General features: G+C 39.3%; 1 protein-coding gene across 2 annotated transcripts; it reads left to right on the top strand.

Moving 5' to 3' along the window:
- Positions 1-434: 434 nt before the first annotated feature.
- On the top strand, positions 435-25978 carry epn2 (epsin 2). 2 transcript variants are annotated; one of them, XM_073857082.1, is made up of 9 exons: positions 435-722; positions 5227-6004; positions 12346-12458; positions 18155-18256; positions 18627-18752; positions 21437-21602; positions 21789-21875; positions 22959-23156; positions 23234-25978. In XM_073857082.1, exons 2-9 carry the CDS (start codon positions 5410-5412, stop codon positions 23569-23571), a joined length of 1725 nt encoding a protein of 574 aa, XP_073713183.1. In that variant the 5' UTR covers positions 435-722; positions 5227-5409; the 3' UTR covers positions 23572-25978. The 2 variants fall into 2 exon arrangements, with proteins under 2 accessions (XP_073713183.1, XP_073713182.1); XM_073857081.1 differs by having other exon boundaries at positions 440-722; positions 18618-18752.
- The last annotated feature ends 239 nt before the right edge of the window (positions 25979-26217 follow it).

Raw genomic sequence — 26217 nt, 5'->3', positions numbered from 1 at the left:
CCTATACATCGAACCAATAGTACATACCATTAGAGACCAACAAAAACCAATACACTTTAGTGTGTTTTGGGCCATATTCCATTAGAACCAATAAAATTCCCAATAAAACCATTAGAATTTTCTGTAATGGTTTTATTGTTTTTTTCAGCAGGGATATGAGTTTTATCATAACAAAAAAGTGTTTCTATGACTCCTACTCTTTAAAGCAATCATTTTTTCATAAGAATATGACGTGAAGTATTTCCTAGAAACAGTTTATGCTCGAGGTCACGGTAAAATATCTCTTATATAAGTCCACTTGGGGGCACATTCCGCAAATTTCGTCACTTTCGCTATCAGTAATTCAAGAGCACGCTTTTACCATTGACGGAAAAAACACACTCATTGTAACTGCATATTGTTTTGCGAGCGTCTCTGTTGACTTTGATGTCCGTTTAGAGGTTCGCATCGGTCATATGTCGGGAAAAAAATCAGTTTTAAGAATGAAGCATAGTGACTTTGGTCACACCCTTTGGCTTGTCTCGCCCCTCCTGAGGAGAATGAATGTGCAGTCAGATCGCCATGTTGAACGGTGTGGGTGTCACACACAAGCCCAGCGCACTAACACTAACGCACACACCAACATATCACCAATCTCGGTTGTTTCTTACAAAATAAACTTTGTAGCTCTCTTAAACGTTAAGTTTGTACTTATGCCGGTTATCATCACCACGGGAGGTTTGGTAAGTTACTGTTTTTGTTTTCTAGTCGCTTATCTCAGTGTGGCGATATCTCCACCGAGGACCACGCATATTTCGGCTTAAAGTTGAACATAATTGCGAATTTATTGCGTAAACTTAATTTTTTAAGTAAGTGGATTTGGTAAAGTTGAATTTTGTTGGAGGTCTGTGTAAAATTGAAGCAACATTTGGTTAAACTATCAAGTTAGTCGGAGCATAGCAACATTTGGCTAGCCTGAGCGGCTAACAGTCAAACTCACTTTGTGCCTCTTAAATCATTCGCGTATCTTCAAATAAAACATTAAAAACACACTTTCCGATACGCAACTTGTACAACATTGTAAACGACGTTGTACTAGTTGCACAAAATATATTTTTTAAAGTTCATAGTTGACTAAACTTTCATCGCGGTTTGTGTAGCCTGCTAAGTTAGTTAGCAAGTTGTAGGAAACGTTTGGTTAGCTCCTAAAGTCTCTGATGTAGCACTACGTTTTAACATACACTTTTAACGTTACACTTATGAAATGATTTACATGTTGGTTTGTGACGAGACATTTTTAACGTACTATTGCTAGCGTGCTATAAACTTAGCTGCTTGATATTTTAATTAATCTAACCGGCCTGGTTTGTAACAAGTCTATTTTATTGCTGTTACAGTAATATTGTCGTATAGTGTAAAACACACACAAAAGGGAAACTATTTCAGTCGTGAATGTCTTGATAACGTAGTGTATGATTTGTAAATGCATCCCGTCTATTGTCGCTTTTATGATTATACTTTGATTGGTTTATTGCATGTGCACGGTATTTATACGTCACATTCAGTTTTATTGATTCTGTTTCTGGATAAGTTTTGCTTTATGTGCCTCGGTGAGATTATTGTGTAATCACACATCCTTTGTTGAACTTTTGGATTTGTGGTTTGACCAGTTTGTTTTGTCGACGCTACGGTTGGCACGCCACAAACGCCTGTAACGTTACTGGTATTCAGCTGATCGCTGAATAAATCTTTACTGGAAATAATGTCGATACCGATACAGCGTGGACACTGCATCCATAATGCTGCCCGATCTGTTGGGAGGACACACCCGTGAATGAAAGATCACTGTCTATTGCTTTTGCATCTATGCAACTGCATCTTACTGTTTTGCTTTCTCTAATTAGACAAGCAGGTCTCTGGAGGACAGCTGAGAAAGAGATGTTCCCTCATGTCTTTATTTAACAACTCAACTAACGTTACAGAGCTGTCTAGCATTTTTCATGTCTTTGCTTACTGATTGAATCAAGCACGACACAATTGACATTACACTGAATGCATTATATCTTTAGTTTTATATTTATAGGACACCGTTTATACCGGTTAGCATTCAAAGTGGCATAACCAGCTTGTTTACCTGGGAGCAGTGTGCAGTGCATTGCTCATGAATTCATTTATAATGCGCTGTTGTTGCAGAGGACCTGACTTCTGTAATAAACGTGTATGTTTTCCCATATAATCCTAATGACGACTTTTTATCTGACATTTTTTTTAGACCATAGTGGTATAGTTTAATCATGCAAGTCTTTTCTTGCTGCCGGATTATCTCCACACACCCTTCTCTAGTACCTCCACGATGAATCCGTATAGATGCGAAACATGTTGACACATGCCATGCAGCTTTCTTTTGTCAGGATTGAGTCATAACAGGGAAAATTGTCCTTCATAGCGGTGCAGAACTTGCTTTTCTTATGCATTTCTTTAAGATGGATTAGTATTCGTTGCATGTGTGTCATGGATTGGCGTGGCCTGTGGACTTGCATTTTAGATGATGGAGGAATAGGTCACATCAGCTCTGAGCTGCTGCAAGGTCATTTGGGACTACATGTTTGTTAGTTGTAATGAATTATACTTTAAATCATCTTTACTGTTATTGTTGGTTAGCTTGTGTTTGTGTTATGTTTGTCCCTTTATTTAGATTAGCATTAGAGCAGTTCCAGCGTTATGGATGTAACATTTGCAGTCAAAACTTGAAATATAAATTGATTCTCAGCGAATGTATTGTTTATATTTTTCTAAACCAGACATCAGAAAAATATCAGTCTATACTCATGTTTTCTGTTTTAAATGTTTAGTTTAAACCATTAAATATTGACATATGAGGTACCAGTATGTTTAAAAACTTTACTTTTCATGATAAGGTTGACATGTGCCTGAAATAGCCCATTAGTTAACAGTTGCACAGTGCTCCTGCTTAAATTAGTGTCTTAGGAACCCAGGGAACGCACGTACTGCTAAAAAATGTATACTTTGTAATGCACTATAAGTCGTTTTAAATTAAAGTATCTGCCAAATGCATAAATGTAATTGCTTTACTGCTAAAGCAATTTTATTTTTACTGCTATTAGTTTGTACTGTACTGTAGCACAAATGTAACTAGTATTGACTTGTTTTTAGATCATTAAAATATCAGCGGTTGCGCGACTCGTGCGCTTCTCACACACAGAAAGAGCGCACGCATAGATTAGTGGTTTGTGTTTTAATGGCTTAAAATAATTTGTTTTAAAACTGCGGTGCTTAATATGTGTACAAACGTTACGTTTCCATGACAACGCGCACAGGAGCGTGACATGGGCGCGTAACCTCGATAGAGACGATAGTTCAAAATCTCTAATGGTTAATCATGTCTACCGATTTATCGCCCACCCCTAGTGCAGTGTGTAAATTGTAGCGGCATCTATTGGAGACGTTGTGAATTGCAACCAACGGCTCAGTCCACTGCTCACCCCTTGCTTTTGAAACGCATAGAGAAGCTGCGGTAGCCGCCACCGTAAAAACATGTCATTGACGGATACAACTTAGCAAAAAAAGTTTGTCCGTTAAGGGCTTCTGTAGAAATATGGCGGCACAAAATGGTGACTTTCACGTAAGGGGACCCTCGCTGTATGTAGATAAAAACGTCTCATTTTAAGGTAATAACGGGTCATTATAAAAAGGTCTTTATATACACCCCTAATAATATAGTTTTGTATATTATTTGGCATTTCTGTCAAGATATCCTTTTAAAGATCACACACTGCACCTTTAAATGCTTAAAAAGTATTTTATTGTATCCAATTTGCTGTTAAAGAGCCAAGTATATGGTATTAACCTAATGTTGAAGGCCATTTCAAGGATATACTCAACAGTTCTCAGAATAACTAAGCACTTACTAGTGATCTGGTGTTGATAAAAGACTGTGTGATTTCTGAAAATAAGTTTAAGCAGCATTTCCATTTATTGTGAGTGATGTGTTTTCTCAAAACTGTATATTGTGAACCACACTCACAATCTGTTGCATTTACATTTTCGAAGAATTGTGTGTATGCGAGGATCCTAAAGTATTGATTCTGTCCAGTTCCCAGGCAGGTTTTATGTCGCCTAAAAATCAAAACCTTGTCAGTTCCTGTTTCTCTGCGGACAGAGAAATCAATATCAGAACGAAGCCAGTGCTTCTCACAGAACTTGCTATGCTCCGTCTCTGGCTCGGCTTCAACACCGATCATTGAGACGCCTCGAAATTGGCAGGGCTTTGCCAGACCTGTTCTTTAGTATGGAGGAGACCACTGCCTGCCCTGGATCCTTACACAGACCCGGCCTGTGTGCTGGCTTCCTGGGCCCCCGTCACAGTGAGGGTCACTGGAGCTTTGTTCCGGTGGTGATACAGTTGCCCCTCTCTTCCTCTGATGTGCTGAGCCTGAATCGGTCATTAAAGCAGCAGATGTTTCATTAGGCCGTGGCTGCATTCATGTGTATGCAGACTTGGGCGAGAGGCAGTGGGGGTTGCTTGGAAAGCATGGCTCTATTGGCTGCTCCGCAGGAGAGCAGGAGTCACATTTCAGTGGCTTTTAATGAATTTATGGGATGGGCTGAGATATTTTGTAGGCAATCGCAGCATCCCAGCATGCTCGGGACAGGAAATGTATGTTTGGTAGAACTCTGATGCTTTGCTACATGTTTTTAAGCATGTCATTCACTGAGCAGCATTGTAAGGACTGTTGAACCTTACTAGACACAACTGAATCACTTTTAAGCAAGAACAGTGGCTGAGTTTACGTGCCGTGCTGTAATGGAAAGTGCAGTATGGTGCAATTACTTTTGGGAAATAAGATGTCTTCCCACATGCCGGCAGAGTATTACGTTACCGTAAAGATGAGTAATAGGAACCAATCAGATACTCAGTCACCCGTTTTTGTGTACACAGTTATGTTTTACTCAATGGGTGATAAACATCTACACCTATGATTCATTTTTCTTTATCTGAGTGTTGGATTTAACACAAGGAAGTGCAGTCTGGGTTTGGAGCATTAAAGTTATGTATGATTCACCAAGTGAATACTTTGAGGTGTTTTATTAGTTGAAGAAAGGTTTGATTAAAGATCAAAGTAATGCCCTTTGATGTTCAATATATTGAAATTGTGCATTGCTAAAATGTCTGGCTTTGTTTTAACCGTTTAATTTTCTTTCTGACATTTTGGTTTTATGTTTCAGGTAATGGAGGAATTCATCGAGCTGTCTCTCTTCACTATGTGGAAATGGTTTTAGCAGGCACGGAGTAACGCAGAGAAACTGTTCAAAAGGAGAACACGCATTGCACAACAGTTTTTGTTTCTTAAGGAAAAACAGAACTGAGTTTTTAATTTCAGCTTAAGGATTTTTACACTACACACCAACATGCCAAGCTCTACCATTCGGAGACAAATGAAAAATGTGGTTAATAACTATTCTGAGCCTGAAAAGAAGGTCAGAGAAGCGACTTCCAATGACCCATGGGGTCCATCCAGTTCTCTGATGTCAGAGATTGCAGACCTCACTTACAATGTGGTGGCCTTTTCAGAGATAATGAGCATGATTTGGAAGAGGCTCAATGATCACGGCAAGAACTGGCGACACGTATACAAAGCCTTGACGCTGCTGGATTACCTGATCAAAACGGGCTCTGAACGAGTGGCCCTGCAGTGTAAAGAGAACATCTTTGCTATTCAGACACTCAAAGATTTCCAGTATATTGATCGGGATGGCAAAGACCAGGGCATCAACGTCAGAGAGAAGTCTAAGCAGCTGGTGGTGCTGCTCAAGGATGATGACCGCCTGAAGGGTGAACGTTCTCAGGCCCTTAAGACTAAAGAGCGCATGGCACAGGTCGCCACCAGCGTTGGTAGCAGCACTCAGATTAGCTTTGGCCGAGGCTCCAGCCAGCCAAACCTGTCCACTAGCTACTCGGAGGAGTATGGCAAGTCTGAGGGATCACCTGCGTCATATCATGGATGTAAGTTGTTTTACAAGATGTGCCATCTAACTTGGCTCATTTAACTAGGCTTACTGAAGGGTGCTACCATTTAGGGCTGCGTGATTATGACACACATCATAATTGTTGATTATTGCCCTTAATATTATAATTGCAATTATTATTGCTGATTAATAGATTTTACATTCAAGTTTTGAAATGTTTTATATCTTTGTGTAAAACAGCAGTTCAAAACGAAATAATATAATAGGAGTGTAGCCTGGCTAACACCAGACCAGTCTCATAGAGAATTGTTCATTTTCTCATATTTGAGACGTGGTTTACGAATGCCCAGAGCCATTTATTGGGTGCTACGAATGTCTATCAAATGTCTGTACGTAGCTCATAGCCAATCGGTGTGTTGCATAAACGTCGTCATAGTCTAGCTGCCCCCTCCCCGTTCTGTGATTGGTTCCCTATTTCAGGGGCAAAATAGGTCCATAGTTTCCATGCTTGACTTGCAGCATGAATAAATTTGTGCGCAAGGCAGCATGGGGAAACCCAGGCTAGTAGAAGTGGGCGATATGACCGATGGTAGGATTTATTTTATATCATGATAACGATATTTATCACGGTACAGTTGTCTTTTTTTAATGAGGTTTTTGTTATTAATATCTTTAATGCTATAGAACTTTCATAAAATGTGTGCTGTTTCGGTCTCACCTCTTATCGCGTGCTACCACCTGGTGATGATGGCACAATAAGTAACTCGTCATATTAGATGCAAACGGCACTTGCGCCGTGCAAATTTTACACAGTGACAGTTATGTCCATGTTTTATTTTTTACCATCGCTGCTGCAGCAGAGTTACTGTGGGTTCACACCAGATGCGAGTTCAACGATTTTTGCGAGTAGATTACATACAAAGTCAATGCAAAAACTTACGAATTACGCGATATGGGCAGCGCGTTTGCATGACACGAAGTTAAATCTAGAGCGGGTAACGCGGTGCCCCATGTTTGGTGTGTACGTAGCATTAAATGAAGCTGGTGGTGGCTCTATTATCGGCTTGTGTCCTTCGTCGTGCGTAAGTACGGCGTAGGCTATCCGTAGCCTGTGCGTAGCTCTGCGTAGCCTGACGTGCACCTCGCAAAATTTTTAACAGCGCGTCAGATCTACCCGGACCGCAAGCGCTGGGATTGGTCCAACAGAACCCCTCCCGTCAGGTAAAAAACTGCGTCATGGGTATTTCCGTTTGCGACGGTGAAAACAAAGATAAGCCAAGTTGAGGAGTGATTTAACTCAAACTGCAACAAAAGTCACTGTTTATTTACTTCCATCATTGCTGGTCTTCTCAAAACATACACAAGAAGTTGCTGTTTCTTCTTCATTTGTGGGTTAACTTGCCAAGCTGCTTCTTCATTGACGGTCATGCTGCTACTTTGGTTACACACGTGGATACTGCCTACCAGCGGTCTGCGCGAGTGTTTGCACATCGACGTGGACGACGATGCAAAAGTATAAATGAAAACCGACGCAGAACCTATGCCGTCGCAGCTACGCTGTAGGACCTACGCACAACTATAACGAGCCCTCACGTAAACACACGCGGAGAGTATTCAGAACCATACATTAGCGGTTGTATGCGTTGTTTTTTCACCAAACTATATTACAGATGCATAGTCAAATAAAATGCAGTGCAAGTGCGTGCCAAACCGTAGGAGGATAAAGGCACAGTTTGACTCTTTACTGAGAACCATTACACCCCTAATATGTGTACCTATTTAAGGCCAATTAAGTGGCAAAAAATGCTCACAAGCTCAATGAGCAGCGGATGCGCGGCTTGTGCGCTCCTCTCACACAGAAACAGCGCATGCAATAGCATAGTGTAAAAAATAGTTTTTTGTGTTTCAATGGCTTAGAATCATTTGTTAAAAACATTTGCTGATTAAATTGTTTTAACTGTGTAATTGTAATCCCAATTAGTTTATCGATTAATTGCAGCCCTACTACCATTTTACTGGTAGTTTATAGTAACGATTATTTATAGTTTATAGAAATAGTTTTTAGTATTTTTTTATACATTTCTTTGATTGAATCCAAAGTAGTTTTAGGATCATTTGTTTTCAGGTATGTTTACATAACAATGATGTACTAAAAAACAAAATGTTTTTCTGTTTTAGTTTTGTATACAGACGGCAACATTGTCAAAATAATTCCAGTTTATGTGGATTTGTAAAAAAAATACTGTATTATTATGCATGCTAGGCCAATATTTAATGACTTCGCACGTAAAAGCTTCAAGTTTTAGGATTTTTTAAAAATCTAGATAGCTGTGAAAGTAAAGGTTACATTATTCCCTAGCACCATATTAGGCCTTCTATCAACAATAAGAGGTTGGTAGCCTGCTGATCTATTCGTTTCATGTAATAAATGCAACAGCTAGATTACGGTCGGTGTGTTTGTAAAAGTCAACTTGGTTTAATTCATTCAGAGAGCATAAGAGAGCGACTCTGCACACCTGGAGCGTCGAGTGCAGAGGGTAAATTCTTAAAGCTGCAGACCAGGAAACTGCATGTGTGCTGTTACTCAGCGGGAGAGACATCCTCTGTTATGCATCCCTGCTGCATTGAGTGGCTGTATATCTGCCCCGGACAGCTGTATGCCTTCAATGTCCCGCCCCTGAGTTTGTTACAGGAAGACAAAATTCCTGAATTCCCTGAGGTCTTTTGCTCGGCCCTGCTTCAGTGAGGAAGCTGCATATGTTCTCTTTATTTTATACATTATAAAAGTATTTGACTATTCGAGGGAAGACCCACATAATGTTCGGGTTCAAAATGAGGATAATAATGAGGGGGTTACTTAATGTCATAATTATTTCTGCCTTAGCATTTGCACTATTTTGCAGGTGTGTGCAAAGAATATGCAGAAATGTGTATGTGGAGAAATATTTTATAGTTACAAGTTGTGCTTAAAATGTGTGTAAAGGCTTAATTACACAATGGAATAACAGACAATTAGAAGAAAAGCAGATATGGTAACAGGAAAGTGTTTCGCATTCCTCTGAAAGTTTCCTGGAATTGTTTTTCCAGAATGTGTAAATGGGCTCTCAGTTAAACGTTATTCGCACTTCGTCTAACTAAAAATAAAGTTAGGGACGTTTAGTGTAGTCGTTTTGTTGGCTTGTCAAATTTACTAAAATGAAAGCAGCTGTTTTATGAATCGTAACTATATATTTTTGTGCAAGTAGATTATGATTTCCTGTGGTTTAGGATTTCTAATCTGTCATAGGAGTGATGTTAGTATTTCATTGTCCATGTAAAGTGGCAGTTGTATGATAAAATTTATTTCTTTATTCTTAATGCCATTCCAGCATCAATGGCTATATTTTTTATGGTGAGAACCTGTTAAACTATAAACAAGTTGATCTATACATAATATGTTGAGTAAAGGGCAATTTGACATCTCTGATTCACCTAAAATGTATCTCTACGGACTGTGGGAGGAAATCAAAGTACCTGGAGTAGGACCGGGGCCCGTCTACATAGAAAGTACACATGTCTCTGTAAAGGCAGAGAGAGAAATCCAAATTAGCAGGTCGCACATGAGCAATAGGTTGTAAAAATGCTTGCACTGACTGAAAATGATCTCCAACTGCAGGTGCATTTAGGAGCCCCATAATGACAAAAGTAAACAAAAAGATTGGTTCAAGAGAATAGCAAATTTAGCGAGTACCGATTGAGTAATTTAATGCAATGACTGACCGATGCTGATCGATCAGAGCATCCCTAGTGCTTGGTAAGTCACATTAGATCAAAAGGCGGAGAGTAGGCGGTCTTATGTTGCTGCTCGAACACATTCGACCACTTGCACGTGGCAATCTAGTCAAATAGTTTTTCGACTACCTCTAAATGTGGTCAAAAGTGGATGCGCTCAAAATGTTTCACACCCTGTACTTTACATCTGTATTTTGCACCATCCACTTGTGATCCGATCGAACAAAATGCATCTTAATACCAGGTGTAAACATCCTCTAAGTGCTAAACTGCATTCCAGTAATTTTCAGGACAGGAGTAGTGCTTTTAAATATAATTTGTCATTAGGGATGCACCGATACCACTTTTTTGGAATACGAGTACTTGCATTTCAGTACTTGCCGATACAGATACCGAGTACTCATGATTTAAAACATGATTTAAATTTACAGGTAACAGCTTTAGTCATATAATTTAACACAAAAAACAAGGGACTAGTTTGGAATTAAGAACATTTATTTAAAATGAAAAGCATGTTGTATGCAACATATTACAGAATAAATAATTATAAAAAAATGTAAACAGTGACGGTGCAACTCAAGTATTTTTTTTTCAGTTTGTTGTAAACTCTGCCTCTTTGGACAACACAAGGAATTAACCCCTTACACGGTGCTCAAACATAGAAATTTCTCAGACCGTGGTATCGATCCCCGGTATCGGGGGACTTTTAACGAGTACTTTAGAAAATGTGGTAACGAGGCCGATACCAGTATTGGTATCGGTGCATCCCTATTCGTCATACTGCTGTACCAGTAAATTTGTTAGTGAAAGTTAAAATCAGTTGATGTTTTAAGTATATTTTAAAATCCATTGTCAGATTATATAATTTTTTTTATAGAAATGCATTATCACCTAAAAATGTAATTTTGATGTTGAATTTAAATGTCAGGCCCAATGGCATTAATCAAGAACCCAGATGATGTCAACAACAAGTAGGTTAGTGTGATGACTAGAAAAGCGACTGATCTGCTGATGGAAATGTCTAGAAAAACCTCTCTAGTTTCTAAATGAGAAAACATTGCAGATAGTCAAAATTTGCATTGTTTCCTCTGTGTGTGTGTTTGCTCCATGTCCAAAACATTATTTTGTTAGTTTGAGCTCTAAACGAATATGTTCTTACTATCATGCAGATAAAAATGTCTTTGTCAGTAAACATTGTAAGACGTTAACAGGTGCATTTAACTATGAGGAAGTACAGCTGCAAAGTGACTGCCTGATGTTTTTCTTTAGTCCCTTTATCATTTGTGGCTATAGATTAGACCGCCTTGGCTATCGGTTCAATTTGCCATGTCCTTTAGCCAAGCAAAGAGCTTGACCTGTGTTTTAAATAGATTCTGGATGTCTTTATCCAGCCAACCTAATGCAGCTAAAGTACTTCCCTATGTCATTTTTAAATAATAACTTTAGTTTTTATTTAGTGCTTATTTACTCAGTGCAAGAAAAATCTGTGCTTATTTCATGCTTTTTACTTCAATAGAAAGTACAATAATTACAATAGAAGGTAAATTGTTTTTATATGTTAATAATTATTTGCAGCCTTTGTGTCAGCATATATCTCAGTATATTCAGTTCACAAATGAGTCACATTTCCACTTTTAAGGGTGGCGTGGACTGCTGGCACTTGTGATGTCATCAGTGGTCTCAAGAAACACCACCTCACGGCTCTTCCCCGCCTCCACATCTGTTCCCACAGAATCAAGCCCTTTGGTTGTATTTTGTAGTCCGGTCCCTCTGGGTTTGAATACGGGAAACTCTTGGATTTCTCAAGGCACCGGGGGTTTTGAGTCGCATCTTTCTGATCATTATGGAAGCAATGCATCAAGAAGAGGCCTAATGGCTGTCAAAGATCTCATAGATCACAGCCGGGCAATCTATTGATTGATGGCGCCGCTTACAGAAAGACTGTCTAATAAAGTAGGCTTAAAACATCAGAACGCTAACCCAGTCTACTTCTGTTGGCAGATGCATCGCATATATGCGCAACTGTATTGCTTCTGACCTTGTTTGAACTGCTTCTTGCAAGGTGCTTGGCTTTCAGTGCCCTGTGATTACTCCCATGTGCTGGTGCTTCTGTTTACTAAACGCATGGTTCATCCTAATCCAATCAGTGTAAGAAGAAACGCTATCATCCACTGATTTAGCCACAAGCCTATAATAACAGTGCTAGTGGCCTGTTGTGACTTACCCAGCATGCATCATTCTGCTGTATGTGTCCCACACAGTCCCAGTCCATCCAGTTGAATCTTTATTTTTCGATTTCTTTAAAAGAAACAGCTCTCCCCAAAACTGACTTTCTTAAGCTCTTCACCAATGAAAGTTTTTAGCACTTCTCATTCGGCATATCGACTGATAAGAACAATAGCATTCCTTGAACGTTTAGCATAGTTCTCTGGCTACTATGAGATTATGAGTATTAACCTAGTAACGCATAAAACTTGTTCAGCTTATTGTTCCTCGTCTGTAGTTGATGTATGATCATTGATTCACAAGGGAAGAGCCCAGCCTTAAGATAACCCGTATGGGTGTGGTTGCAGTACTTGATGATAATGTCATGCGTCTGTGTTTCAGCCACGTCCCCCAACGCAAATTCAGAGTTGGAGCAAGCCAGGCCTCAAACCAGCGGTGAGGAGGAGCTACAGTTGCAGCTGGCTCTTGCTATGAGTCGAGAAGCTGCTGAGCAGGTATGGTATATTATTTTACGAAATGTCACCTATACTGTCTATGCTTATAGAACTGATTTGTCATGAAGTTGGGTACACACGAATCATCAGGAGAGTTTATTCGTTGTGCACTGTCGGCTCAAGTTAGTGGCCGTCGCCTTTTTTGGGCCGATTCAGGATGTCGAATTTGTAAGCTGTTTAATGTAATTTATGTCATAATACCCCACGGTTTGGTTTGGGTCAGCTTACTTTTGGGAGCTTTTCAATTGGGTGCAGTACGTAGTACCCGATACATTTTTTCGTACCACCTCGGTCAGGGTTCCAAGCGACCCGAGCTGATACCAAAACGTGCCTCGAAAACACTGTAGATCACTGATTGGTCCAAGATGATCGTCACTACCAGCGTCATCGCTATAATGTAAAAGATTAGCTTTACCTTAGTGCCAGCTTGCGCTGTCTCGAGCAAACATGTTGTCATCTGTGCTCTGCTATAAGTTCCTAGCTTACGCTTGTCAGCACTACGTCCACGCCTCTTTTTGCCTCCAACTAATCCCCGCCCACCCGGAGACGTTGCAATGTTTACACACTTTTAAGGAGTCTTTACTTGTAGATGGAGCTTTATGCATGTGAGGTTAGCTGAGGCTGACAGCAACCTCAGTTAACTGATAAATATGTCAAACAGTCTAGCTGCTGTTAGCTGCTAAACTATAATTACTAAAACTATAACTGAAACTAAATAAAATAAAAACTAAATAGAAATGTGTTTGCAAAATAAAAACTAAACTAAAACTAACAAAATCATTCATTAAACTAACTAAAACTAAACTTAAATTTAAAGCAAAATTGGACACGATACTAAAATAAAAACTAATTTAAAAAAGCAAAACTATAATAACCTTGCGACATGCCTAGAATCCCTCCCACTCCGAAGTGTTACTAAACTCGATGGAAAAGCTAACCAAGCCAAATGGCGCTTTTCCATTGCATAGTACACCACGGTTTGGTTTAGTTTGGGTCGGGTCAGCTTACTTTTGTGAGTTTTTCCACTGGGTGCAGTACGAAGTACCCAATACTTTTTTCGTACCACCTCGGTTGGGGTTCCAAGCGACCCAAGCTGATACCAAACAGGACTCGAAAACATCGTAGATCACTGATTGGTCTGAGAGAATCGTCACTACTAGCGTCATCGCTATAATGTAAAAGATTAGCTTTACCTTTAGTGCTAGCTTGCGCTGTCTTGAACAAACATGTTGTCATCTGTACTCTGCTATAAGTTCCCAAACTCCTTTTTAGCAATGAAAAACATACACAGGTTGAGAATCAGGAACACCATAACAGTTTTTTTCCAGACTTGCAGTTTGTGGCGGCATATTCGCGATGCACACGTCCGCATATATGATTAAATGCAACTTAAATGAGGCTCGGTGGAGCGCGTCAACTGATGCCAAGGGTGTTTATACAGAAACTGTCATGTGAGAGAGAGGTAGTGATAAACGCGATGTGCAAACATCTATCTGTGGTGGTCAATTTTAATTTTGTGTCGGATTGAGAAATAAATAAATGTGAAGGTGTCGTTGTACATTCCCATACAAGTATGATGTCACAGCAGTAGGCAGCGCAAATATAACGACACGCCTATAATCCCTCCCACTTCGAAGTGTTACTGAACTCGATGGAAATGCTAACCAAGACAAAGTGAGGTGAGCTGACCCGACCTAAACCATGGGGTACTATGCAATGGAAAAGCGCCTTAAGAGCGAAATGTCAAAGTCTCTTTATATAATGTCAACCACCGACTTTATTTCACTCCTAAATTAAAACAGACAATCTAAAACCCACAGGAAATTCCTAAGGGAATCCATGATTTTAAAATGCAAATTTTGGGTGGGGGTTTAGGACTACAGACTGAACAGCTATTATTCAATAGACATAGCTGTTGTCTTCTTTGTGGGAACACTGTATTGTAAAATTGTATTGTATCTTACTTTAATGGATCAAATTACCTAATCTCTGCCCACAGTGAATGCAGAATAAAATTGTCGTTTATTGCATCAAAACTAATATATAACAATAGATTTAATGTATATCTAATATATCAAAACAAAAATATTTGTGGCATTTCAAGGAGTGGGAGTAGGTAGTGTATTGTTTGAGGTTATATTCGTCGTCATAAACTGTCACGTGCCATCGTCATCATAAGCACCATAAGCAAGGTTCAGGTGTTTGCACTTAGATGAACTACTTTGAATAGCTGATTTAGGAACGGTAAGATTTGAATGCAACTTTTATCACACTTGCATGTAAATTTCTAAATTAAACAATTATGTGCAAGGCAACTAAATCTCTTTTTTTTTGCTCTCTCGCTCTCTTTTGCGTTTACATTTGCTTGTTTGTTCTTTCCTATTTAAAGTTAAGCAGACCAAAATGGTTGTTGGGTGTTGATGTGGGAGCCCACAAAACTGCCTTGTGATTTTAAACCAACAAATCGCACATCTTAAAAAATAAATGCTGATACAGTATAATGTCAGATGATGCTTGGGGTTTGTCAGCCATTGCTGTTTAAAGAATAACATGTAGGAGGTGTGTGCACACTGACATCTGTGATAAATTTCCAAACGAAAAAGCAAGGCTGGTGGGTGATGGTAAATAGGCACTTCCTACATTTCTGTTGGCCCACTGTTGACTCTGGTAATGAGCTGTACTGGGCGGTATTACGTATACACTGGAATGTTAATAATGTGTCAACCCGTAAAGCTGTCTTCAATTTTAAACATTTAACACTAGACTGTCACTTCTATGTGGACAGCTTTGTTAATACTTACAATTTAGTTTTATATTTAGTGCAAACCACATCTACCATCACTTAATAAGTATTGTTGGCTTTTAGGGCTTTGTATTGGCAAGAATCTCACAGTACAATAGGTCTCACAACACATTGCGGTGTTGTAATACTTTAAAGCGAGGCGATATATTGGGATGTTTCCTACTTTGGGAATATAATAGAATATAATTTTAGGAAAGCTGTCATTAGCCATGTTTCCTTCCATCACACTGATTATATGCACATTTTTTAAGGTCCCGATCTTTCTGTGTTTTTGAAGCTTTGATTGTGTTTACAGTGTGCAATGTAACGCATGTTTATTCTTCTTCTTCACACGATTTACTTATCTGTATAGCGCTGTTTTCACTGTCCTAAAACAGGGCTGATGTCTTCCTTGTTCTATGAAGTCCCTCCTTCAGAAAAACGTATTGTGTAGTTTGTTTAGTGTGCTGTGATTCGATAGCAGCTTAGCATGCCGTTAGCTGGCGACTGACGCATTCTTGTGGGCGAAGTCAAAAAACTCTACTACTGACGTCATTAAAGCAGGAAGTAGAGGGCTGTAGTCCAAACCGTCCGTTCGCTGTAGGCTTTGAAAGGGGAATTCTGTTAAAGAAAATGTATCGCCTGGCAGTGAAAATAGAAATTTGAGCGTTATCATTTTACAGGTATTATTTATGCTATTATAGCAACATTACACACTAACTAGGGTTTAAAAAAATAGGATAGAAATGACGTGACCTTTTAAGGATCGCATCAAAAACAAAATTCCTTAATTCGCAAAAATGTTATGCCCACTTTATGTATATTTTGACTTGTGCGAAAAAGAGTAAATGCGAATAATGGAAGATGGAAATGCCAAATAAATTCTGACGTAGCGAACATTAAACCCACGTTTCTGATCGTCTAGCTGTTTCCGCTGAAGTTGTCTTTACCATATAGACGGTTTCATCGGACGCACGTGATACACGTCTGGATCCGAACCTTACTTCCGGTTTCGTTTTTTTTAATGGTCTGACTAGTTGCTAAACTGATCTCTTGAACAAATGCCTCGTCGAAAATAAACAATGTTTTGGTTTCCTAGGTAATCTATGTGTTGTTTTTGTGCTTGTTATATAAATAAACTACGTTTAAAGTACTTTGTTGTTATTTATTCTTAGCGGAGTTTACGGAAGTTCATGCAGACCGCGACAGCTGCTTGTTTATGTTGTTACTGCTGAAACGGTCTATACTCAATGACGTCGCAATGCCCTTGCTGCTAGTGCCTGCATATAAAATTCTGTATTTCTTTTTCTGTGCACAACATTCAGTTCAGCAATAAGATGCACTGCTAGTAAATTTATAAAATCGTAACTTAATGCAGTCCTGTTTCCATTTTCTAAGCGTGCCTTGTTTTATTTACTGTGGTTACCAATACCATCATCATTTGCTCGAATTTTGAAGACCGAAGATTTGCTTTGTGTTTTGGATGGAAACCAATTGCAAACCTTAGCAAAGTTTGTGGCATGCCCCTATGCTAGTACTTCCTGTTTAAGTTCAAAGATAAGAAGAATGCTCTAGTGGTCAGGATGTATACACCAAATGAGAATCTATTCGTTTATGCATTAAAAGTGAAAGAATATGACATGGCGAAAATGTTTTGGTATATTTTTGTAAAATGTAATAGGGCCAACATGAGAGTGTTTTTCCAAGTTTAAAAGTGCACTTTGATGGTAGAACTACTTTGAATAGCTGATTTAGGAACTGACACATTTGAATGTAACCTTATCAGACACGATCATACCTCACAACACCTCCCATGTGTCTGTCACATTCACTAACCAGTGTTACAATATAATTATTACTCACAAAAGTGGTAAAATTGTTCTTGTATTGTTTATCTATTTCTTTTCCACATATATTATATTAAACGCAGGTTTATCTCATCTGTGTGTCCATTCCCTGATAGGTCATAAGGTACACAAGGGGTCATTTTTGAACTGGCATAATTACATGTGACTGTCTGATGTCCTAGTTTTGCTATCATTGAAGAGAGCCATAGCGTTACAATCAGTGATTATAATGAGGCTTAGTTGATGCTGTTTTGTTGAGTAAACTTCATTCTTTCCGTGTTTCTTCTGCTTCCTCTTTCATTATTCATTCTGTACAATATTTCCTTTTAAGGTTTAACTTTCAGATTTATATTTTATTTTTTGCATTGTTATAAGACTATTGCTCATCTGTATTTAAAAAAAATATTATATTTAAAGTGAATTACAGTGCATTTTATCAATATGTGTGTTCATGGGAATCAAACCTATGACCTTTGCGTGCTGTTGAGCTACATGAGGTGTAACTCTGTGGCAGTCAAACCCTACAGTGATTATATATTAAGAGCTTTTGCTAGTAATTGCTGCTTTAAATGTTATAAATAAAACTTATTTACTGCCACCTAAACATAGGGACTAGGTGACAGCAATCTTCATTTGTCCCTCACTGACATGTTTTACATAACCAACTTCCTGTCTGCTCTGCCCTTTAAAAGACCTGATAAGCAAAAAGAATTTCGGGTGTGTCTCTTGGTTTGCAAACAGTTTGACTTTTGCGTTTCGTGTATGCTTGTGGATTTCTGCATGCTTCAGTAGCTGAATGTTTAAGTCTACTTTATTTGTAGCACATTTACAGCAGCCACAAGACTGACTGTATAGTGAGTGCTGTATATATAATACTAAAAACAAAGACTTATAAGAAACAATAATAAAAGAATAATAAGAGTACTGATAGGCCATGATTCAGCTGAATCATGTTGGCAACAGTGCATTAAAATCATGATGATCTGCTGGTGGTCTGGATTTAGGTCAGCAGGTTCACGCTGTGATGATAAGGTTTTCTTAACTGGTGTATTTTCGTATGTGTTCAGGAGGAAAGGATGCGTCGTGGGGATGACCTACGCCTCCAAATGGCTCTGGAAGAAAGCCGCAAGGACAACAGTGGAACTAAAGGGTCCAAGAAGAAGAAAGATGTAGGTTCAAACTCCGTGATGGTGCCTAAACTTTTTTTTGCCGGACACAAAAACACGTCCCTGACTTATTACGTTAAGTTTATAGTGTTTCAAACCCATATGACACAGGAGATGTTTTACACAATCTTCATGCTACTGCTTTTCCATAAGAACAAACTAAAGCATAGTGCCAAGCTTCATAAAGGATATTCAGAGTCTTATAAAAATCTCATTAATTAACTTCTTTTTCCTTTTCTTGTCTTGCGGACTTGACTCATTATGTGAGTATTCGGCTACCAAGTGTTTGTTTATTATAGCGGTGTGATTATTTTGGATGATGGTACGTTGCTTTGGGCTCTGATCTCTGATGTTGTCTGTGCAGCCTCCACAGTCTTCTCTGATGGATCTGATGGACACGGTTCTCGAAGGCCCTGCCGATCAGAAGGCGGACCCGTGGGGAGCAGGAGCTGCTGCTGCAGCAGCAGGCCCTGCCTCTGACCCCTGGCAGCCTTATGGTAAGCCCACACATGCATGCTAACATCGTGAGCAAACACACTGTCTGTGTTCAAAACCGCCGGTTTCCATATTATATAGTAGGTTAAAAGCAGATGAGGTGTGTAATCTGTTTTCGAATACTATGAATTCGGACATAAGGCGAAAAGTACTCGGATGATCTTTTACTTCTGGCAAGATCCATCAAATGAACACTTTGCTATCCCATGATTTCTAGGTTTATTCAACGAAGAAGGTTGAGGGTCATTGTTTTATTGAAAAATTCCTGAAAGTGGTAACACTCTATTCAAATGCAAATACATATGAAGAGTTTGGTTCCAAAACGTGATAAAAGCCATTTAAAAAAAAATAGTTACTGCCAAAATCTGTATTGTATCAGGTCAGTATTAAAAAGTAAATTCTTTTTATGCAAAATCTGATATCCGCCGGGTCATTCTGTCATCTTTTTTCCCAAAACGTGATAAACGACACATCTCCTCCTCTGCAGAATGCAATAAATCTTCTCAACAAATCACAGCGCACCATTCCACACGTTGTAAACAACAATGGCGGCGTGTTGAATTCACACAGAATCCTAGATTTCCTCATCGACTTTGTACTTCGTGATTAACAAACAAACAAAACAAAATAATACCTTTCATGGCATTGATAAACCTGTGGTGGTTTTCTGTGGCGGGGAAGAAACATAAGCCACTCAGGCGCATCAAGCTTCTGTCATGCTAACACATTGACCCCAGCGGATCTTATGAGAAACTTTACATTTATTTTTCGCAAAATCAACAAAAATCAAGCAGGACCAAAACATTTTACAGCTGATCGCTGTCAAAAAAGTTCAGCGACGACATCCCAAGGATGACAACAGCAATGACAGTGTAGTAAGTATTTTGATTGATACCATTAATGTTTATTTTTTTAATCAGTGTATACCACTTTTCAAATAAATGAATATAACATGGCAAAGATGAATGCACATTTATATATTGATTCAATAGATTTATTGCATTTTGCTAAAAAATAATCAGTTTTTATAATAAATCTTGAAAATCAATTTTTTTTTGTTATTATAACCCAAAAATGCTATGTGAAAGTTTGTAACAGAAAATAGTGGTTTTCATCTCGTCACTTTCTTGGTATAGAAAACAAGTTTTTACCCAAACTAGTCAGAATTGGATTGTAAATCGGATGTAGTACTTCTGAATTCATTCATACTTATCCATCCATATTTATACTATATACGGTAGTACCTACTGTTTTAACGGTTAATGAGTAGGTACTTAATCTAATTCAGTACCTACTCTCACAGTATACGATTTCAGACACAGCACCTGAGATCACATTTGTCCATGGACGAATAATAGCACACTGAAAACAGTTTGCTGCAACCTCCTGCTGTTAATCTCATTAGCATGTTCTTAAAAAAGCAACGAGCACTTTTATCTCATCTGATTCAGTTGCATAATAGATTCCTGAATCACATTTACATCAAAAGTCATTAACCATCTGCTTGTTCGGTCACTAAATGTGCTTTTCTTTGAGCACCAAAGGGATTACATAATACTGTCACACCTCCAATGTGTTTACATTTTAAACAAAACTTGAACATGAAGACCACAGGTTTACAGAGAGCCTCCTTCCCCCACAGGCTCTGTCTCATGATGACATGACACTGGGATGTAGCTTTTTTGTGGCCGCTCAGTAATGTAGCTGGGCTGGTAGTTGTGCATTCCAGTGTGGCCAAAACAAAGAGACTCGGTATTCAGATCTGCACCGCTAGAATGAACACCTCTTACAACCCAGCGCTGTCAATCTCTCTCTTTCCAATATTTTGAAGCTTAAAATAATCTCAGGGTTAAACAGTAAAAATATAGAGAGAAGCACTGGGGCAGGATAGAGACAGAGTGCAGTTATGCTAATTTGAAAACCACGCCCACCAGGGGGGAAACAATCCATTGACTTTGTATTGCGAGAGGCTGCCTCCCTGTCATTTCCGGCCTATAACAAAAACTGAACAATGGCCAAAAGCTGCTGTGTGACATGGTGTACAGCTAACAAGCTAAAAAATCCAGAAATAAGTATTTATAAGCTGTCGAGCCATAAAACCCAGCCTTTAAGGAGAAAAAAGTGCCGACTACGTTGCCCTCTAGTGGGCGCTGTTTTACTAATAGTAGTACTATGAAAAGTTGCCTGTTTCCACTTTTGTGTCTTTAAACGCACATTTTTTGGGGTCGAAAGATTATAAAAAATTTTTTCTTTTTTTTTTTTTGGCTTGTTGGCTGTACACTCTGTGACACAGCAGCTTTTGGGTATTGTTCTGTTTTTTGTTATGGGCCAGGAATGAGAAGGAGGGAGCCTCTAGCAATGCAAAGTCAATGGAGACGGATGGATTGTTTTCCACCTGGTGGGCGTGGTTTTTAGGTTATGACGCTTTGCGCTCTGTCTCTGTGTTTCCTTTCGACCGAAAATAGCAACAACTGTCAACTAAAATGCAGTTAATTTTTTTTAATTGGGTCACTTTACAGCTTTTAGCCTTCATAAACTTGAATTACCTGTCACAATGATTTGGTAAACTCAAAAGATTAAAATAATTAACCTCATGCTTCATATCAACGTTTGAACTCCTAATAGTTTTCTTCAAAACATAGCGCAAGTAAACCATATTATTAAAAATCCATGTATAAATATTATGGTGCTGGCCCAAAGCCAACTGCCCCTGTGGATCCTTGGGGTCTTCCCAGTGCCTCTTCCTCACTTCCAGCTATGAAGAGCAGTGACCCCTGGGGGTCGACCCCGGCTCCTGCAGCTGCTGATCCCTGGGGCGCAATGCCTGCCACCCGCCCCAAAGTTCCTGTCTCAGGTAAGCTCAGAAATTTGACTCTAGTTAATGTTTTTATCATCACTTGGGAGAAAGACAGCTTGGGCTTTTTTGATTAAAAAAATAAAGGCTTTCCTTTTTTCCAATCCCAACCTCCCTATCCCAGACATAAATACGTGATTCAAAGTGATGCAGATATCTCACACGCTCTCTCCTTTTACTCAACAGGCAGTTTTGATCTTTTCTCCACACCAAATGGTACTTCCAAGGAGGACCTCTCTGATTTTGATAGTCTTCGCTCCTCAGCAATGACAGGTACATATATTAAGTACTTAAAGGGGACATATCATGAAAATCTGACTTTTTTCATGTTTAAGTGCTATAATTGGGTCCCCAGTGCTTTTATCAACCTAGAAAATGTGAAAAAGATTAACCCAGTTCCTTGGTTTTGGTAAACCATTCTCTGCAAGCATGTGAAAAAATAGGTCATTGACATTTGACTCCCCTTGTGATGTCAGAAGGGGATAATACTGCCCCTTAATCTGCACTTTCCAACAACAGCACTGCTATTTAGTAGCGAGGTCACCTCATTTGCATTTTAAAGGACACACCCAAAAACACGTTATAATAAATTATCTATATGGTATTTTGAGCTAAAATTTCACATATGTACTCTGGGGACACCAAAGATTTATTTTACATCTTAAAGCAACACTATGTATTTTCCATGTAAGATTGACTTCTGTGTGCTCTACCCGACCACGCGACTTTCAGAGTGTGCTTGTAGCAGCTAGGAGGCTGCTCAGGTTGCAGCAGCAGTAGAATTCATCCAGTTAAAGGTGCAGTGTGTAATTTTTAGAAGGTTCTCTTGACAGAAATGCAAAATAATATACAAAACTATATTATCAGGAGTGTATAAAGACCTTTCATAATGAACCGTTATGTTTTTATTACCTTAGAACGAGAATTTTTTATCTACATACTTCCTTACATGGAAGTCGCCATTTTGTGCCGGCATTTTTCTACAGAAGCCCTTAACGGACAATTTTTTTTTACTAAGTTGTCTCAGACAATGACATGTTTGTCTGGTGGCAGCTACCATAGCTTCTCTATGTGTTTCAAAAGCAAGGGGTGAGCAGTGGACTAAGCCGTTGGTTGCAATTTGCAACCTCACCACTAGATGTCGCTAATATTTACACACTGCACCTTTAAGAGTTGTTCTATCACAAAAATAATTTTAGAGACATTATTTAAAGGTTGAAAAACTACATAGTGTTGCTTTAAAAAAAGTTTTGTGTAATGTCCCCTTTAAACGATAAGTCTAGTTGACACATCTACATTTAAACAAATGATTCTGGATATCGCCTAAAGATGATGTGATGTCATCCTGTTTCACAGGAGAAGTCCGAGGGAGCTCTTCCCTGCCATCACAGAGCAGCTTCGCTGTGGGTTCCGACCTGTTTGACGTACCCAGCGGGCCAACCAGAAAAACTCCCGAGTCCTTCCTCGGTCCCAACGCAGCCCTCGTTAACCTGGATTCTCTTGTCAGCAAACCCCTACAGCCAGCTCCCATCATCAACCCCTTCCTCGTAGCAGGTATCTCTCAACACCAATACTATGCATCTAAATTGACATGCGGTGCGCTCACCTGTATATTCCTTTTTTTTTTTTAGGAGCAGCTCCTGCACCTGCGGCCGCAGCTCAGGTTAATCCCTTCCAGGTGAACCAGCCGCAGCCACCCACCCTCAACCAGATGAGAGTCAGCCCCATGATGGGCATTAGCGGTCAGAGCTTCATAAGCAACGATCCCATGCCACTCTCTTCTCTGGTTCCAGCTGGCCCTGTCCCAGTGGTACCCGTGGGTGGTATGGCTCCTCTTGCACCTATGGGCCAAATGATGCCAGGCATGGGTATTCCCATGTCCATGCCCCAGCCGCTCATTAGTGAGGTGTTGCAGCCCACAAACGCGGCAACGCAAGCCGGTGGCCCAACCAACCCATTCTTATTGTGAGGAACAATGTAGGCTGCCTGCCTCCCCCCCCCAGACCCACACAAAAATCCTTTTCTCATCCCTGTTCCTATGGTATAGACGACGTAGTCTAATGTCTTTCCCAGACCGGTGTGCTATTTTGAGACTTTTTGGAGTAGCAGTGACGTTTACAGTTTATACAGCGGCAGGCGATTCCCTTTCCTGTCTCAGATAGGTACCATACAGTGATTTGGTATTCTTTTCTAAATTTTCTTCAAATCGTAAGTGATACGGTGTACAGGTGAGATTTCCTGCCGAAGACAACCTCGCGTTCAAAGGGGTTCCGATCGTTTTTAACTCGCTTGCGTTTCTTATCAAAGGCTTGAAACTAGGAGTACCGGTGTCTTAATTTTTCTAATTTCTAGTAATAGATCCAGCTAACCCTTTTAATCAGCACAGCCTGTATGTTCTACGCAGTGCATATACACTATGTGTATTTACAGTACGCTTAAGTAGACACAGTTTGGAGACTCTCTATCCGTTTACATTGAAATGATTTTGATGTTCTAAGCAGGGATTTTGCACATGCTCTGATTTAACTTGTTTTGACTGTTGGCCCACCGTTAGCCTTTAGCGTGAGACACGTTGTGAAAACGCAACATTTCTGTGCAAGCAACCCATGGCACAAACAATGCTAAGGACTAAGGAGGGGTATATCCGAAATGCATGTGTGAAAGGTTTCGGACCTAATGCGTTGAAAGATGAACTTCATAATGAAGTGGAGAGTTGATCTTTTTTCTGTTTTTTATTTTTAAAGCACGGTGGGAAGTTGGTTTGCATATCATAATATGGCTCTACTTTTATACCGAAGCCTGTTTTTTACTGCTTTACAATCCCAAGAAGTTGTTTATGGGGTGAATGGGTTATTTCGATTCAGTACGACTCACTGTTGTTTGCACCTTCATTATCTGACGGCTAATCTGTACTAATGATTAAAATTCATCCGCTTGCCTTTTCTTTTCAGAATCACAGTGAGTATCAAACAATCTGAAATGTGATTATTTCACTAACTTTTAATTTATGTGTGTGGAAAATAGGAGCGGCAAAGGGAAACGGGAGGATTACATTTATGTTATATATATATATATTATATCTCTTCAGGTCCTAACGCATCTTACTGTTATAATCGACAAATGTATCACTAATCGCTGCTTCTGATGTCATGTTAATGTATCTGGGGATAAACCCAAGCATATATGAGAGCTCACCGTTGTTGTATGACAAAGCCAACTTGCTTATAGTGTTAAAAGTAAATGCTAAGAGAGGTTGCGATTAAAAAAAAATGGTAGGTGTGAATGGTTGCATAAACGATGAGTGATTGGTTAACTAGGTATTTAAAATGTTTTGAGGATGTGTAGAGGGCCAGGTTTCATTCAAACCTGTCAATGAAATTTCATAGTCCTTTATTCAATGACTATTTTATCATTTGTTTCGGATAATGGCTTGATCTAATTCATCTATAAATTGTCTGGTGTCACGTTTGGCAATCCATATAAAGAGAGGACTTTCAAGCTTTGGTGTGTCGTGCATATGCATCCATTTCGATTTTAGTTCAGCCAGTCAAGCACAAGATGTCAACATCTCACCAATAGTAGCTTACCAAAGTGACAATGGCTGCTGTTAACTGCAGAGCTGTGGTTGTTTTATAACTTTGACTACACCTTTATCTCTTCATTTCTTACCCAAGTATTTTAACTATCCCTGGTGTTTTTTAATCAAACTAGATTACTGTTCGAGTACTCTTAACTCTTCTTATGAGCTAGTGACCTCTGCTGGAAATATTGTGGTAGTGCTGCATATGTAGCAGACAGAGCCTGGGTGTGTTGGTGGTCAATATCCTGCAGGCATACTCTCAGGCATTTTGGAAGGCGGGTGAGATGTGCGCTTTCGGTGGATGTGATGGTTTAAGCAGGCAACGATCCTGCAATATAAGACTCCCTGCTAGTGAACATCACTGTACACAATTATGCATACTTTTGAGTCCATACAATATCTAGCTCATTTCGTCTCGTTTCGCTGTTACCGTTTTTAATGTGTCACGCGTTCTTCTGTTACCATGTACTCATTATGCATTTATCGTGGAGGACTAACTACGTGAACACGCATAACACGTTTTATTTTCCATGTTATTGTGTCTGTGTATTACTGAACTGTCTCATATTACTGGGAGCAGGCTGCTTTTTATGGATACGTGCTCAACTTGTTGGCATTATAACTGTATAGTATAATTTATCATCTGTTCTATTGTAACATATTGCTCTGTACCTTATTTCTGTGTAATGGTTTTGTAGGAAAGTCACATTGAAGAGTGTGATGTTTATTGCCATCTGAATCGCAGCGAATGAGAAAGGACGTGTAGCTGCAATGGTAAAATAAATTGTATCAATGACTTCTGATATGTGTTTTGATGCTCTCATTTTGGGTCACATGACTTTTTTAAGATGTCAAATAAATCCCTGGTGTGACCAGAGCGCACATGCCAAGTTCTAGCTCAAAATACCATATAAACAATTTATTCTAGTATGTTAAAATTGCCACTTTGTAGGTGTGTGCAAAAATGTGCTGTTTTGGGTGTGTCTTTTAAAATGCAAATGAGAAATTCAAATACTGATCACAATGATGGTAGTT

This window comes from Misgurnus anguillicaudatus, chromosome 19, assembly GCF_027580225.2.
Source record: "Misgurnus anguillicaudatus chromosome 19, ASM2758022v2, whole genome shotgun sequence".
NCBI lineage: Eukaryota > Metazoa > Chordata > Actinopteri > Cypriniformes > Cobitidae > Misgurnus > Misgurnus anguillicaudatus.
Note: the sequence above shows the minus strand (reverse complement) of the source record. Positions and strands in the feature narration are given on the sequence as shown.

What these genes read in the sequence shown, in the direction of transcription:
- epn2 (XM_073857081.1), top strand. Translation starts at nt 5,410, where the DNA reads ATGCCAAGCTCTACCATTCGGAGACAAATGAAAAATGTGGTTAATAAC. An exon ending in ACCTGCGTCATATCATGGAT is followed by an intron (nt 6,005 to 12,345) that starts GTAAGTTGTTTT and finishes TCTGTGTTTCAG; the next exon opens with CCACGTCCCCCAACGCAAAT. An exon ending in GTCGAGAAGCTGCTGAGCAG is followed by an intron (nt 12,459 to 18,154) that starts GTATGGTATATT and finishes GTATGTGTTCAG; the next exon opens with GAGGAAAGGATGCGTCGTGG.